The sequence below is a fragment of the Spermophilus citellus genome (genome assembly GCF_964194105.1).
Source record: "Spermophilus citellus genome assembly, chromosome: 4".
Classification (NCBI taxonomy): Eukaryota; Metazoa; Chordata; class Mammalia; order Rodentia; family Sciuridae; genus Spermophilus; species Spermophilus citellus.
The window spans coordinates 147,823,759-147,840,280 of record NC_138185.1 but is presented as its reverse complement, the minus strand read 5'-3'; the positions used below and the strand labels follow the sequence as shown (position 1 = coordinate 147,840,280).

General features: G+C 36.3%; 1 protein-coding gene across 1 annotated transcript; it reads right to left on the bottom strand.

Moving 5' to 3' along the window:
- Positions 1 to 387: 387 nt before the first annotated feature.
- LOC308648249 (olfactory receptor 4S2-like) lies at positions 388 to 1,326 on the bottom strand (the record flags this gene model as incomplete). Its single annotated transcript, XM_081292905.1, has 1 exon — positions 388 to 1,326. The coding sequence occupies one exon, from the start codon at positions 1,324 to 1,326 to the stop codon at positions 388 to 390; it is 939 nt and encodes a 312-aa protein (XP_081149031.1).
- Between the last annotated feature and the right edge of the window lie 15,196 nt (positions 1,327 to 16,522).

The following is a 16,522-nucleotide window of genomic DNA, read 5'->3' as shown; positions in this document are numbered from 1 at the left end:
AGTGATTTGAGGGCTGGGGCTGTAGCTCAGCAGCAGAGTGCTTGCCTAGCATGCACTCTAGGGTTCGATCCTCAGCACTACATTTAAAAATAAATAAATAAAATAAAGGCATTCTGTCCATCTACAACTACAAGGATAAAAATTAAAAAAAAAAGAAAGTGATTAGAAGCAGGGAAAGGAGATGTTGAGGAGTGTCTTCCACTATAGGTAAAAGAGGATAAACCTTGTGTGGAAAAGTTTAAGTTTAACCCACCATACAGTAGATTCAAACTGTTCTCTGCTGGAAGAAAAGTACAAGATAGTTTCAGGACCTAATTATTAAAATTTTGACAAAGTAGGAACCACTGAAGGTACCAGCTAATTCTCTGATTTTGCAGTTCTGACAAACTATCTCTTCTGCTTCTCCTTCAAAGAGGACTTGTGGCTCCAGAGACGCCTCATGGCATTCTTCACATCTCCGTTTCTCAGAGTATAGATAAGTGGGTTTAGCATTGGGGTGATGGTGGTATAAAACACAGACACAGCCTTATCCAGTGGAAAAGTGGTGGATGGGCGGAGATAAATAAAGATACAAGGGACAAAGAAGAAAGTTACTACTGTCAGGTGAGATCCACAGGTAGAGAGAGCTTTGCGACGGCTCTCTGCAGACCGTTTCCGAAGGCTAAATAGAATGACCGTGTAGGAGGTGAGAAGAATGAGGAAACACCCCAGCGAGATGAGACCACTGTTAGCCACCACCAACATATTTACCAGGGTTGTATCAGCACAGGCAAGTTTTAGGACCGGGTGGACATCACAGAAGTAGTGATCAATGACCTGAGCATGGCAGAAGGGCAGCTGAAAGGTCAGGAGGGTCTGGACAAAAGAATGACCCAAGGCCCCCAACCAGGACAGTGATGCCAAGAGGGTGCAAACATTGGCACTCATGATGGTTGTATAGCGGAGGGGGTGGCAGATGGCAGCATAACGGTCAAAAGCCATGACAGTCAAAACAAAAATCTCAGCACATCCAAAAAAGTGGAAGGTAAACATCTGAGTTATACAGCCCCAGTAGGAAATGGTCTTTTTGTCAGAAACAAAGTCTGCAATCATCTTGGGTGCGGTGGCTGAGGAATAGGCAATGTCCACAAAGGACAAATTACTGAGAAAGAAATACATGGGTGTGTGTAGCCGGGGATCAGAAAAGACTGTAAGCAAAATGAGTAAGTTTCCCACCATGATCACGATGTAGAAGAAGAGGAATAGGGCAAAGAGTATCAATTGCACCCCAGGGTCTTGGGAAAGTCCCAGGAATATAAACTCAGTGACATTGTTGGCAACTTCCATGGGTCCCCAGGCAGGATGAACTGCGTGCGAGTGGCTCTGGTTCACTGCAAAATTAAACACAAGTTGTAACCACTGTAAGCATGGGCAAACATAACAAGAACAATTGCATGAAAATATCTAAGTGATGCTACGTATGGTGGAGACAATGCTTTATATTTCCTAAACATGATTTATGTATGTTTTTCTCATCGATTTTATTGACTCACATTAAACAATTTGTTCCACTTGGTTTTTCATGTTCTGGTTCTTTTCTATGAAACAAGAACATACCTAGGACCAGCTCTAGCTCAGTGGTTCCTTCAACAGAGAATCTCCAAGAACACACCTCTCTCTCCCTTTTCTCTTCTTCTACTTCCCTTCTCACCTCCTTTGTCACCTCCACTTCTTCCTTCTCCTCAGGAATTCTCTTTGGAATGAAAAATCTAAAATTATTTATTAAGTGGATAAATTAAGTTTTGAGAACTTAGATAAAAACAAGAAGTCAGAATCTAAGATTGTGTGTCTTAAATTCTCAACAAATCTTTTTAATACAATATATAGGCAAAGCACCTTTAGAAAAGTGATATTCTATTTTAACCAAGAGAGGATGACTCTATTTCCAGATTTTAAATTGGATTAAAAGATTCAATGCAATTAAAATTTAAGTTACTTTCAGTGTTTGAGAGCAACACAGACAGTGGCCTCCTCCTTACACACAACTCTTGCTTGTAAGTCAAAATTGGGGGAGTTTGAGTCCTTACCTTTGACCTGCATGTGAAAATTTTTTTACTTGCCAATAGGGAACACATGAGGAATGGTTAAATTATATGGAGAAATACTTTGTCTTATGCTGCTCTAAATAATGGAAAAGTTTAAAATGTTGAGGTCCATATCATTCTCAATCTCTATGGCTTGAAAAAAGACTCAAATAAATGTCCTTGTAATCATATATAAAAGTTAGGAATAAAAGTTTTCATTGAGATAATGTTTAAATGGTGGTTAAAAAATTAATGTCCAATGCCATTTTATATAGTATATATGAAGGCTGAAGGCATACAAATAAAAGTTGTAAATCAGAAAAGAATTATTAAAAGAGACAGTTCATGGGACAAGATCTAAAGAAGTTCCTCAGAATAATAATGGCTTTTTATGACATATTGCAAATTACTACTATTCTCCATCATTCCTAAGAACTTAAATTTTCAGCATGGAAAGTGGAGAGAACATTGTCCAGGAGCTGAAGGGTATAAGTTTGGATATGTCCACCAAATGGATTACTTTGGGTAAAAAAAAATCTGTTTTCTCTGAATCTTTTTTCTCATCTATAAAAGATGGATGATGAAATTATTGTTTCAGAATTAAATGAGATTGTCAGGGTAACTTCTTTGTATTTATTGTTTTTTTCATAATTTGAATCTATAAAGTAGGATATCTGTAAGTAGAATCTATTCAGTTATTATTAAAAAGTTAGATAACTACTAGAAATTATTAAAATTTTTATAAAACTTTATTCCCAAGATAATAAACTATAATATTTTCCTGTCTTTAATGTGGGGATACTATGAGTACTAGTACTGATCAACGTTTACTGAACACTCTTATATATGCAGAATTTTGTACTAAACTCCTGATATATGTTACCTTATCCTCATAACAACATCACAATTTTATTATCTGCATTTTACACAATAAAACACCAAAGGCTAAAGAAACTTTGTAAATTGCCCAACATAATGGTCAGAGGTACACATAATACACATCTTTTTAATAAATGATAGAAATATTATATAGATAGATAAATGCACTAATTTAAAAAAACTGAATTTAAAAAATCAATTGCTCTCTTATGGTACAAAGTCCTTCCATTATAGTATATGCTTCATATCTCTAAATTCTTTGAATATTTTGTACACCATACCAGCAAAGCTCCATTTTTCTCAGTCATCACCAATAGGAAAATCATAAAGATTAAAAAAGAAAGTTTAGGTCAATAGAAAACACTTAAGTTCTGCTAACTATGTGCCAGGTATTACTTCAACCACTTTCCTTATAATAATTCATTTAATTCCCATAATAATTGTGTGTAGAAGAGTACATCAATACTTTCAGACTATCAGTATTACTCCTCTCAAAGATAAGGAAACTGAAGCACAAAGAGAGTAAGAAATTTACCCAAAATCATAGAGCAAGTGGTTGGCAGAATTGGTATTTAAACATATACAATGAAACTTTTAAAGTTATTTTCTTAACAACTTCTTTTGTGTTAGCTCTGATGGTATCCACACCACCTAATATCTCATTTGAAATTCTTAAACCTGGGGCTGGGGTTGTAGCTCAGTGGTAGAATGCTAGTCTAGCACGTACGTGTGAGGCACTAGGTTCAATCCTCAGCACTACATAAAAATAAATGAATAAAATAAAGGCATTGTGTCCATCTACAGCTAAAACTATTTTAGAAAAAGAAATTCTCAAATCTTTTACAATACTCAAAATAATATTGTTCTGCCAATTGTGAAGAGTTTGTTTTTTTAACTAAATAAGATACTCTTTAGAGACAAGAATACAGCTGTAAAGGGCAATATCATTGTAGCATGCAGGGTTTGTGCCCAAATTTTCTCAAACTAAACTTACAGGGGAGATCAACAGCAAGTGATGGGATGCTTCTTGTTAATCCAGACTATTTCCTTTGACATGTGTCCACAATCAAATGGAGGAGGTCCACACGTAAACTATCTTGGCTCTCAGGGATAAGGGGTAAGGAAGCCCAGGAGAGTTGAGGTCTTTCCAGAAGAGGTCATGCTGAGTGGAATAAAAAATGAGTTAGAGTTGACTTGATGATAAAGAGGGTATGGAGCGATCTGAGAAGGTGGGCAGAAAAGAGTGGACAGGGCAGGAGAGACGTTCCAGGCCTCATGAACAGTGTATGCGAAGTGTAAATCATGACAACTTCTATAGAGGATGCTAACAAGTTTGCTCTGACTCACCACAGAATCCACACAAGGAAGTGTCTGGAGATGAGACTAAAAAGAAAACCTGACCAGATCATAAAGGTTTTCATGAGTTAAATAGAGGAGGAGTTTGAAATTTGTCCTGAATAACCCAGGGTACCATAAATTATACCATAGCAGCAGGGCAGCTGGAATGGGAAGTGGCGGAGAAAAGTTAAAAAGAGGATACCTTCAAAATGGGGTCTACTGTAAATATAACTAACAAGAACCAACTCAAAAAGAGAAAATCTGTGAGAAAGTGAAAATAAGGATTCCTGGGACTCAGTTTGCTGAGGTTCAAATTCCAGTTCTATCTCTTGTTAATGGTATAGATTTAGGCAAGTTATTTAACTTCCTTTTGCCTCAGTTTTCCTCAGGAGTGAAATGAGGGCTTGGGGTGTAGCTCAGTGGTAAAACATTTGCCCACCATGTGCAAGATCCTGGGTTCAATCCCCAGCACACACACACACACACACACACACACACACACACACAAAGGGGAAATTGTGGCTAAGAATAGTACATATCACACAAAGTGTTGTAAGAAGTAAATATATATCACAAATAAAGCACTAATATACATGATATGCTTTAAATGAATATGTCATCCTATTACACATCTTAGCTATTGGAGAACATGGAGACTGAGTGGAGAAACGCAGGCCCGGATAGGATCTTAGTACACTAACCTTCTTACCATGTTCATCTCCTAATTCTAGTCAGCACATTCGTTTGAGTGAAGCAATAGGAAATATAAAGCATATTCTTGCATTGCTTTCTTTAAGAGTTCAAACAAAGGTATCCAAAGATGATTTGCAGGCCCTTTGATCTTTCTGAATGGTAGAAACTCAGCTTTATTTAGGAACACCCACATCAGGTCATAAATTAATCAAAGTTCAGAGATCAAAGTATTTCTACTATCCTCAATGTGAGAAAGAGCACAGGATTTAAAAAGAGAACAACTGGGGCTAGACTCACTGCTCCATCTCTTTCAGGCTTTGTAACTTTAACACAATTTTCCTACCTTCTGTTAACTTCAGAGTCCTCTTCTGTGAGATAATGCCACACACGGTGAGTGCAAATTAGATGACAGACATAAAAGTGACCTGCAGATCTAATCACTAGCATTTTAGTGGTGGCATTTCAGAATCAACAGTAGCAGAAATCTGAACTCTGCACCACCGTCTCTAGGGTACTGATCAGTTCCACTGTCCTGCCTAGGTGCTTAGGACAAATTTGGTCTCTTTAGGAAAAAGTCAGAGAATGTACGCTAGTTTTAATGGGATCTGTGCAGTTAAAGAAACAAGGTTGTTCCTTAAATTCTGTGAGCTTGCCTAAATTGTTTAAAATAGAATAATTAGTTTAAAAAAAAAAGGAAGAAAGAAAATGTAGCTTCTGAAATCCTCTGGAAAACAGATTTAGTCTTAGTTGCTCCAATGAATGAGTTAGAAAGGGCAGAGAGCAAAAATTCTGGATCTCCATCCTAACAGCAAGCTCCACCCCGTGGAAAACTCATTGAGCAATAGTGTCCTTGACTTGAACATCCCTCACTAGACATTACCATACATGTGCCTGTTTTTATTTGGGCATTCAACATTAATTTATTATCTATCCATCCTAACCTGTTCCTCGCCTTGGCCACAATTGAGAAAACAGTGTATTAATAGTTTATGAAACTAAAAGGTACAGAATAATAACTTGAGCAAGTAAAGTTTTGAAAATAAATCTGCAAATGAGTTAATGGAACACAACATAGAAGCTGTGTAAGGTATTATCTCATTGATATTCTATGTTTTATACAGTATCAATATTAATTTATCCTTTCATCTAACAAATATTTATTAAGCACATTCTCTATTGCCTGGTATTGGGATGTGAACATAAAGGATAAATAAAACCCAAACCCATTCATTTTAGAGTAATACCTTTAAATAACTTCCCCAAATCCTCTGACTGGGACATAGTTTATGTAAGTCACATACTTGTATAGATAAAAAGAATCTTAGAAATCACTTGATTTTTATTCCACTCAATGAACAATAGGTAAAATAAATGAATCATAAAGAAGAAATTTAATTACCTAGGTTTTTATTGTTCATGGTAAAGCTAGAACTATATTCCAATTCAAATAATATTAATTCATATTTCAAACTGTAATATAAACTATTTCCAAAGTTACTTAGTAGAATTACTAGAACAGATGTTAAAAGGCAGGCAAATAGTTTTGAGATTTCTCTTTGTCCTTTAATATAATTTGAATCAATGAAAACTTGCCCTTGCCTCTTTCACCCATGGTAAAGATGTCACTGCAGATGGAAACTTACTCTGGCTGTCTTCTTGGGTGTGGTCCACAATTCAGATTCAATAACCTGGAATCTCAGATCAAGAAGATTTTTTGAGATAAAAATGTGATCTGTACTCAGATATTCACACTAAAAGGTGGAGATATGTACAGTGACATAAATGATGATTCATTTGTGAATGTGTCATGAGTCCTTTCCTACAGGCTAAGAGATCCTGGTTCATTCCTCCTGCCTCCCCTTCCCCCCCTCCTTTTCTTCTCTCTTCTCTTGTTTTCGCTCTCTGTCTCTTTCTCTCTCTTTCTAATCTCTCTCATAGAATTGTATGAGTTCACAACCATGCCATGGCTTCTGGTTTTAATCTACAAGAGCTTCCATCTGTGTTCCTGGTTGCCCAAAGGAAAAAACCTTCTCAGCAATTTTTATGCATCATCAGAACCCTGAGGGAATTGCTGGGCAAGTGGCTGGGTAGCATCTGGAGATTAATGGTAGGTAGAGAATGTGCAAGTGTAATCTACACTAAATAACTCCTTGCAAAACTATATTGAAGGTTATTTGACACGCAATAGTTAATAAATAGGCAATTCCCACAGTTTTGCATAACCTCCTCAAAGTTAGGACAGAGGAGGAGAAGGATGATGCTTAGTCTCATCATCAACCCAACAGCAGAATAGTTTATTTGCTTATGAAATTATTAAAATATTTGAATGTATTTAAATTTTGCTGTAGGCACCGGAAAACATTACCTTGGTCCTATTGTTGCATGAATGTGTTTCTAAGGGATTTGGGTCAAAGAAGCTTGACAGGAGTTGAGGATTCTACCTGTGAAATTTAATAAAAAGATTTTTGCTAAATTGCAGCAGGAACTTTCAGGTGAAGCCTAAAATTTGACCTGAAAATGTCTGAATAATACAATCATAACAAACATAGCATTTACTTTGGTTAGAGGGCTTTTTCTGAGGCAAAAAAGATTACCAGGTTACCACAAAAAATAATAAAAGTGCCATTTGTTGTTAACATTGTATTCCTCTGGTACTCTAAGTTACAAATAGAGGGGTTGTTTAAAGAGGAAAAAATCTACTTGTGGCAGTCCTGTTTTTACCAGGTTTCTCCACTCAAATTTCTTTTGATATGGACAGTATCCCACGCTTCAGTGACTGGCATGATACTATGTCAAAAATGGATAGTTTGAGGAAGCCTATTACACAAAATATCAAAATAAAATGTGAATAAAAGGTGGACTGTAATTAATAATCATCATCAATATTGCTTCATTAGCTATGACAAATATGACATAATAAGGTAAAGCAATAAGAGCAGAAATAGACTGAGGTATGTACACTCTATACTATCTACACAACTTTTCTATAAATCTCAACTTGTTCTATTTTTTATTATTTAAATTAAGAAATAATTGCATAAAATCCTTGGAAGTGTATTGTCAAACGGAACATTTCAAAACCATCTTGCTGACCAGCAGTCCTACACTGGAGCCCAAGCCCAGGCCTAGGACCACTCCTACCAACCCACACAGTAGCCCAGGACTGGGTTAGGCCCAGCACCATCTTACAGGCCTACCTGGGGGCCCAGGCCTAGCCTACCTCCAACTTGGGACACTGCAGCCATTGCCAAACCAAAGCTAGTTAAAAAGGATAAAGAAGGATATTTCATGCTGCTTTAGGGATTCATACATCAACAAAACATAACAATCATAGATATCTATGCCCCAAACAATGGGGCATCTATATCAAACAAACCGTTCTTAACTACAAGAATCAAGTAGATCACAACACAACAACATTGGATGACTTTAATACACATCTCTCACCACTGGATAGATCTTCCAAACAAAAATTAAATGAAGAAACTATAGAACTTAATAACAATCAATAATTCAAACTTAACAGATATATATATAGAGAGAGAGAGGGGGGGGGGATATTTCATCCATCAATGAGCAAATACACTTTCTAAGCAGCACATGGATTTTTCTCCAAAATAGACCATTTGTTATGTGACAAAGAAAGTCTTAGCAAATACAAAAAAGATAGAGATATTACCCTGCATTCTATCTGACCATAATGGAATGAAATTAGAAATCAATGATAAAATTAAAAATAAGAAGCAATTCCAATACCTGGAGACTAAACAATATGCTATTGAATGACACATGGAGACATCAGGGAGAAGATAAAACAATTCTTAGAGGTAAATGAGAATTCCAATGCAACTTATCGAAATATCTGGGATACTTTGAAGGCAAGTGCATTAAAGTTTATTGCATTAAGTTCATTCATTAAAAGAATAAAAAAATCAACAAATAAATGACCCAACATAACATCTCAAAGCCCTAGAAAGAGAAGAACAAGCCAACACCAAAAGTAGTAGAAGACAGGAAATAATTAAAATCAGGGCTGATGGGCTGGGGTTGTGGTTCAGAGGTAGAGTGCTCACCTAGCATGCATGAGGCACTGGGTTAAATCCTCAGCATCACATAAAGTAAAATAAAGGCATTGTGTCCACCTATAACTAAAAAATAGGTTTAAAAAAATCAGGGCAGAAATCAATGCAATCGAAGCAAAAGAAAGAATTCAAAAAAATTGGGCTGGGGATGTGGCTCAAGCGGTAGCGCGCTCGCCTGGCATGCGTGCGGCCCGGGTTCGATCCTCAGCACCACATACCAACAAAGATGTTGTGTCTGCCTAGAACTAAAAAATAAATATTAAAAATTCTCTCTCAAAAAAAAAAAAAAAAAAAGAATTCAAAAAAATTGATAAAACAAAAAGCTGCATTTTTAATTTTATTTTTAGTTGTGGTTGGACACAATATCTTTATTTACTTATTTTTATATGATGCAGAGGATTGAACTCAGTGCCTCACACGTTCAAGTCAGGCGCTCTACCACTGAGCTATAGCCCAAGCCCAAAAGCTGCATTCTTTGCAAAAATAAATAAAATTGACAAACCCTTAGCCACCCTAACAAAAAGAAGGAGAGAGAAAACAAAAATGACTAAAATTTATGATGAAAAAGGAAATATCACAACAGACACTATTGAAATACAAAAACAATTATAAACTATTTTGAAAATTTATACTCCAGTAAAATGGAAAATCTTGAAGACACTGAAAAATTTCTAGAGGCATCTGATCAAACCAAACTGAGTCAAAAGGACATACACAATTTAAACAGATCAATTTCAAGCAAGTGAATATAGATGCCATCAAAAGCCTATCAACCAAGAAAATCTTGGGACCAGAAAAATTCACAGCTGAGTTTTTTTTACAAGACCTACAAAGAAGAATTAATAACAATACTCCTCAAATTATTTCATGAAATATAAAAGGGAGGAAGCCTTCCAAACTCATTCTATGAATCTAGTATCATCATGACACCAAAACCAGGCAGAGATACATCAAGGAAAGAAATTTTCAGACCAATATCCCTGATGAACATTGATGCCAAAATTCTCAATAAATTTCTGGCAAATTGCATACAAAAACATAATTTAAAAATAGTGCAACATAATCAAGTGGGGTTTATTCCAGAGAGTGCAAGTTTGATTTAACATACAGAAATCAACAAATATAATTCATCACATCAATAGACTTCTAGATAAGAATCATATTATTATATCAATTGATGCAGAGAAAGCATTTGACAAAATACAGCACCCTTTCATGTTCAAAACACTAGAAAAACTAGGCATAGTAGGAACATACCTCAACATTGCAAATGCTATCTATGCTAAACCCAAGGCCAACATCATTCTAAATGGAGAAAAAAAATGGAAGCATTCCCTATAAAACTGGAAAAAAGACATGCCCTCTTTCACCACTTCCATTCAATATAGTCCATGAAATTCCAGCCAGAGCAATTAGATAAAGTAATTTAAAGGGATACAGATAGGAAAAGAATAACACAAACCATCATTATTTGCTGACAACATGATTCTGTACTTAGAAGATCAAAAAAAAAAGAACCTCTACCAGAAAACTTCTGGAATTCATAAATGAATTCAGCAAAGTAGCAGGATATAAAATCAATACCCATAAATCAAATGCATTTCTATACATCAGTGATGAATCCTCTGAAAGAGAAAGTAGGAAAACTGCCCCATTCTCAATAGCCTAAAAAAAAAATAAAATAAAATACTTGGGAATCAACTTAACAAAAGAGGTGAAATACCTTTACAATGAAAACTACAGAACAACAAAGAAAGACGTTGAAGAAGATCTTAGAAGATGAAAAGATCTCCCATGTTATTGAATAGGCAAAATTAATATTATCCAAATGGCCATACTACCCCAAATACTATACAGATTCAAGGTGATTCCAATTAAAATTCCAACATTATTCCTTATAAAAATAGAAAATCAATCATGAAATTCATTTGGAAAAATAAGAGGCCCAGAATAGCCAACGCAATCCTTAGCAAGAAAAGTGAAGCAGGAGGCAACACAATATCAGATCTTAAACTATACTACAAAACTATAGTAACAAAAACAGCATGGTATTGACACCAAAACGAACATGTAGACCAATGGTACAGAATAGAAGACACAGAGACAAACCCACATAAATACAGTTGTTTTATACTACACAAAGGCACTAAAGACACACATTGGATAAAGGATAGCCTCTTCAACAAATGGTGCTGGGAGAACTGGAAATCCATATGCAGCAGAATGAAACGAAACCCCTATCTCTCACCATACACAAAACTTAACTCAAAGTGGAACAAGGACCTAGGAATTAGATCAGAGACACTGATCCTAATAGAGGAAAAAGTAGGCCCAAATCTTTATCATGTTGGATTATGCCCCGACTTCCTTAACAATACTCCTAAGAGGCAAGAAATAAAATCAAGAATTAACAAATGGGATGGACTCTAAGTAAAAACCTTCTTCTCAGCTAAAGAAACAATCAATGACAGAGCCTACATTTTGGGAGCAAATTTTTGCCACATGCACATCAAATAGAGCACTAATCTCGAGGATATATATAGAACTCAAAAAACTTAACATCATAAAAAAAACAACCCAATCAATAAATGGGCTAAAGAGCTAAACGGACACTTCTCAGAAGAAGATATACATTCAATCAATAAATATTAAAAAAAATTTCAATAACTCTAGTAATTAGAGAAATGCAAGTCAAAACTACTCTAAGATTTCATCTTACCCTAGTCAGAAGGGCAGTTATCAGGAATACAAACAACAATAAGTGTTAGTGAGGATGTGGGGAAAAAGGCACACTGATACATTTCTGGTAGGACTGCAAATTGGAGCAATCACTCTGGAAAGCAGCATGGAGATTCCTTAGAAAACTTGGAATGGAACCACCATTTGACCAGTTATCCCACTCTGTGTTCTATATCCAAAGGACATAAAATCAGCATACTATAGTAATGCACCCACATCAATGCTTATAGGAGCTCAATTCACAATAGCTAATCTGTAGAACAAACCTAGATGTCCTTCAGTAGATGAATGGATGAAAAAAAAAAACCTGTGGTCTATACACACAATGGAATATTACTCAGCATTAAAAGAGAATAAATTATGACATTTGCTAGTAAATGGATGGATTTGGCTTACTTGCTAAGTGAAGTAAGCCAGTCCCAAAAACCAAAGGCCAAATGTTCTCTCAGCTAAGTGGATACTGATCCTTACTGGGGGGCAAGGGAGATGAAAAAATGGAGAAACTTTGGGCAAAAGGTAGGGGAAGATGGGGAGTGGGCTCCAGGGCAGGAAAGATTTTGAAATGAGATGGACATCATCACCCTAAGTACATGTATGACTACACATATGGTGTGACACTACATCATGTACAACCAGAGAAATGAAAAATTGTGCTTCAATTGTGTACGATGAATCAAATTGCATCCTGCTGTCATATACACCTAATTAAAATAAATAAATAATTTTTAAAAACACTTAAAATGTGACTTTTTAAACATAATTTTGAGGGCACTTCTATTATCTAAACTAAAATTTCTTGCATCCAGTTTGCTTCAATATGACTGGAGAGTTATTAGGAATTTTGCTGTCACATGGCAGTGGACTGGATCAAGTTCATCTTTCTGCATTGTGCTTCTCTAGGATCAAACAATTGTTCTATTCTTTTGGCCTTGTTTCCCTTTCAATTTGTTAGAATAATTAGTATGAAGTCTGACTGTATGTAGATACTCTTTTTTTTTTTAATTTATTTTTTTTAGTTTTCGGTAGACACAACATCTTTATTTGTATGTGGTGCTGAGGATCGAACCCAGCACCACGTGCATGCCAGGCGAGCACGCTACCGCTTGAGCCACATCCCCAGCCCTGTAGATACTCTTATTAGAGTTTTGTCAAGTATTGTTTTGTCCCATTTTCTGAGACCCCTTTGAGGTAGATGCTATTATTGTCTTTGTTGCATAAATAAAGGGATACTGAGAAGTTAAGTCACTGGCCCTCTGTTAAGAGATGAAGCTGGACCCTAAGGAGATTGTTGGACTTTGGAACCTGTACTTTAAAACTCTCACCCCCATCATCTCAGCTCACATCTTGTTTGAGAGTGCCATTCACCTCCCTCTGTTGGATATTGAGAGAGTCTATGATTGATATTTGGGTGATCTGTCGATCCTTGGGGGAATACCCAGGGTGTGTACCACATTTCCAGGAACATAGCAAATGGTTGTAAATTTAATGAAAGGAATTAACAAGTTAAAAATGAATGAATTCTTAACCCATTAACTCCCAAGTTTTTAATTCTATAAACATTTCAATGAAAATGATACAGATGTCAATAGGTTGTAAATCATAATCTAAAGCTTAAATATGTTTTAGTATTATCTTCTTATTTTGTAATTAGATCATATATTACATAATTATATTGCATACTATATTTAACTTTTTAATCTGATTTTGTACATGTGTATGGTACTAGGAATTCAACTCAAAGCTTCACAGATGCTAAGCAAGTACTCTACCACCAAGCTACATCTCCAGCCCCTACATTTAAATTTTATAGGTGTTCCACATCTGGGACAATGGGACAAAATTGGTTGATGAATTAATGAATATTGAAAGATCCAAATACCAGTGGGAGTTATTTATTAGAGAAACATCTTCCATCATAGTGACTTCCCTGTAATAATCTCTTCTAGTTTCTAGGGTTCTTAGGGTGAAAATATTGGCAAAGCATGGGTACAGTTTCCTAATTTAAATTGGCCTCTTCACAATGTATATTTTTGAGATAGACTAGAAATGTGGACAGCCTTACTTCCCATGATGTGTTTTGAAATATGAAGTCATGATTTCATAAATTAGACTTATCTTTGTCTCCTTTTAGTTATTTTAGTACTCCAGAGGGTCATAAGAGCTGGAAAAAAGAGGCAAATCCACTCCAAATAATTATGGAACCCAGACCAAGAGGATCTCAGGTAATATATATCTGAAAGTTTTAACTCATGTTAACAAAATGTAACTATATTCTCATATCTTCAAAATTACTGAAGGATCAGTTTTCAATTTAAAATTCTCAACATCTTTGAATTTCTTCCACCAGAATGTGGCCATGTAACAAAGCAGACTTTTGGCCCTTGTTGCGTTCCTCAAGACTAAAACACTCAGGGTCAATCCAGGTGAACTGGGATGCATGAAATAACCACACAAGAAACAGAGATACCTTTTTATTTGGGTTCTGTGAAGGCTCCTCTGACCTTAGGATTCTGGAGAGAGAGAGAGAGAGAGAATGTGCTGACCCTTTTTATTGAGAAGAAGCCGCTCAAATGAGGCAAGGGGTCAGGTTTCAGGGGTATGAATTTAGCTTCCTGATGTCTGCTGTCAGCAGGTTGACTGACATCTGGGAAGGCTACACCCAAAGGCAGAGCAAGAGAAAGGGACACACAAAGTGCATTTCCATGAAACATTCTATCCCAAACAGGGCAAAGGGATAGTATTACAAAGAAAAGATGAGTATAGCTCAACCCCAGAGGTGAGACGCCTACATCTAAAGACACGCCCTCAACTTCCTGAGCTGGGACAATGCCCAAGTTAGTAAGAAATGTAGTGATAAGTCAGAGCCTCTCGCTTCAGGATGGAAGGCGTGGGTCATACAGAGTGCCTCTCCACAAGCCCTCAGCCTCCAGCCCACCATTTCTTCTCGTTCCAAACCTTATCACAAGAAGCCTCTCAGGTATGAATGTAGACCCTGAAACCCAGATGTCCAGGCCCTGCCACACACTTTACAGTGTCCCTCAATCACGCAGTCTAGGGGTACACACACAAGTGGTGTGGTCCACTGTTAGAACAGACCATGAAACTTCTGGAAGATAGCCATGGTCTGAGCAGCAAACTACTGCATTGGACACCCAGATAATACTAATCATATACAGTCGAAAAAATGCAAACTATTTATTTATTAGTAAAAAGAACTTTAACACAGATCATTGGTTAAACAAATATTTGAAGACTGCAACTGCAAAAGAGAATATATAAATTCTTGCTTTTCTGAATATAATGCTGCCAACCCCAGATATCAACAAAACATTTAAAATAATTTGCCAAGAGCCAAATTTTGCTAAGAAAGAGGAACATCAGGAAAGAGGGGTGTTGTAGCCATCTTGATCAGAATGCTTGAAGCTTTGTCCTTGCAATGTGCCTGGCTGATCCACAGAACTACTTAAATCTTTCTGTCAACCCACACAGCACTCTTTGGCGGAGAGTTTCACACTCTTAGGGATATTACCTTCAGGGTATTCTCCTGATCTTCAGGGTGTTCATTGTAAGCAAAGAACATCTGTTGAAATGTTGAGTGAATTAAAAAGGAAAGAGGAACAACTGCCAAGGGTGCCACTCCCACCCCCACCTGCCCTGTGCTGAAATTCCCCAGTGGCCACCATGCTCCTGGTCTGCCAAGATTCCTTCTATATCAAAACTTATGTACATTCAAACATACACAGTGTCTTAAACATAGAGTCTCAGCACAAAAATAAAAATGCATGATTTGTTATAAAAATAGCTTTTACATATCCAATAGTATTGCAAATTAGCTAGAAAATCCTAGTAATTATTATAGTTTCAGATATTCCTTTCTTAGGTATGCTTTTCAACTAAGTAATCAGAAAAACTTCTCCATAGCAATTGATTAGGGAAGAAAGGGAGAAAATATAAAAATATTGCTAAGAGTTTATCATCGTCTTTTTATACAGCAAACAGAATAGATACATTTCTATAGGATAAAAAGTTGAAAGGAGCCTTATATCAGAAATAGATAACTTTAAACATAAACATTAAGCAAACATTTTTAAGGATCTCATAGCTTTGGAGCTCCTATATAGACACAGTACAAATTAAGAAGTTAGTCCATATAAGTTTGATAAAAATATTTTTCTGAGGAGGGAAAAAATAGATAAATTATCTAAAATTACTAGCTTTCTTGGTTAATTACACTTTTTTTCTAAGCAATCTTGGGCAAGTTGCTTACAGCACTGAGTTCCTTGGTAAAAATGAAGTTCAGTGATATTGTCTATTCCTCAAAGCCCATGTGTGACTCAGAGGTCCTAACTATGAGCACCTCAGGATGTGGAGAATGCTTTAAATGATAGATCAGAGCTCAGAGCTCAGAGCTCTTAAACATTATGATTAGCTAAAGCTTATAAAGTTCACCCTACTATAATTTCACTTAAAGAAAATCTCAGAGTGAAAAAGAGATGTCTCTTCCAGAGAATTCTCTGCAGCAGAACAGGGGCAGCTTTCATCATCCCAGAATTCTCAGACCTCCTGTCCTTCACATGTAAACACTGTGAAGAGATATGTCCATTCACCCGAGTTGTCTGACCATGTTTTTAAAATTTGGCACAGTATGGAGCACAGTTCCTGGGTGAACACTAACTTATGGGGAGTTCAGCATGGTTTACAGGCTTTGTTGGAGTAAGGACAAAGGGA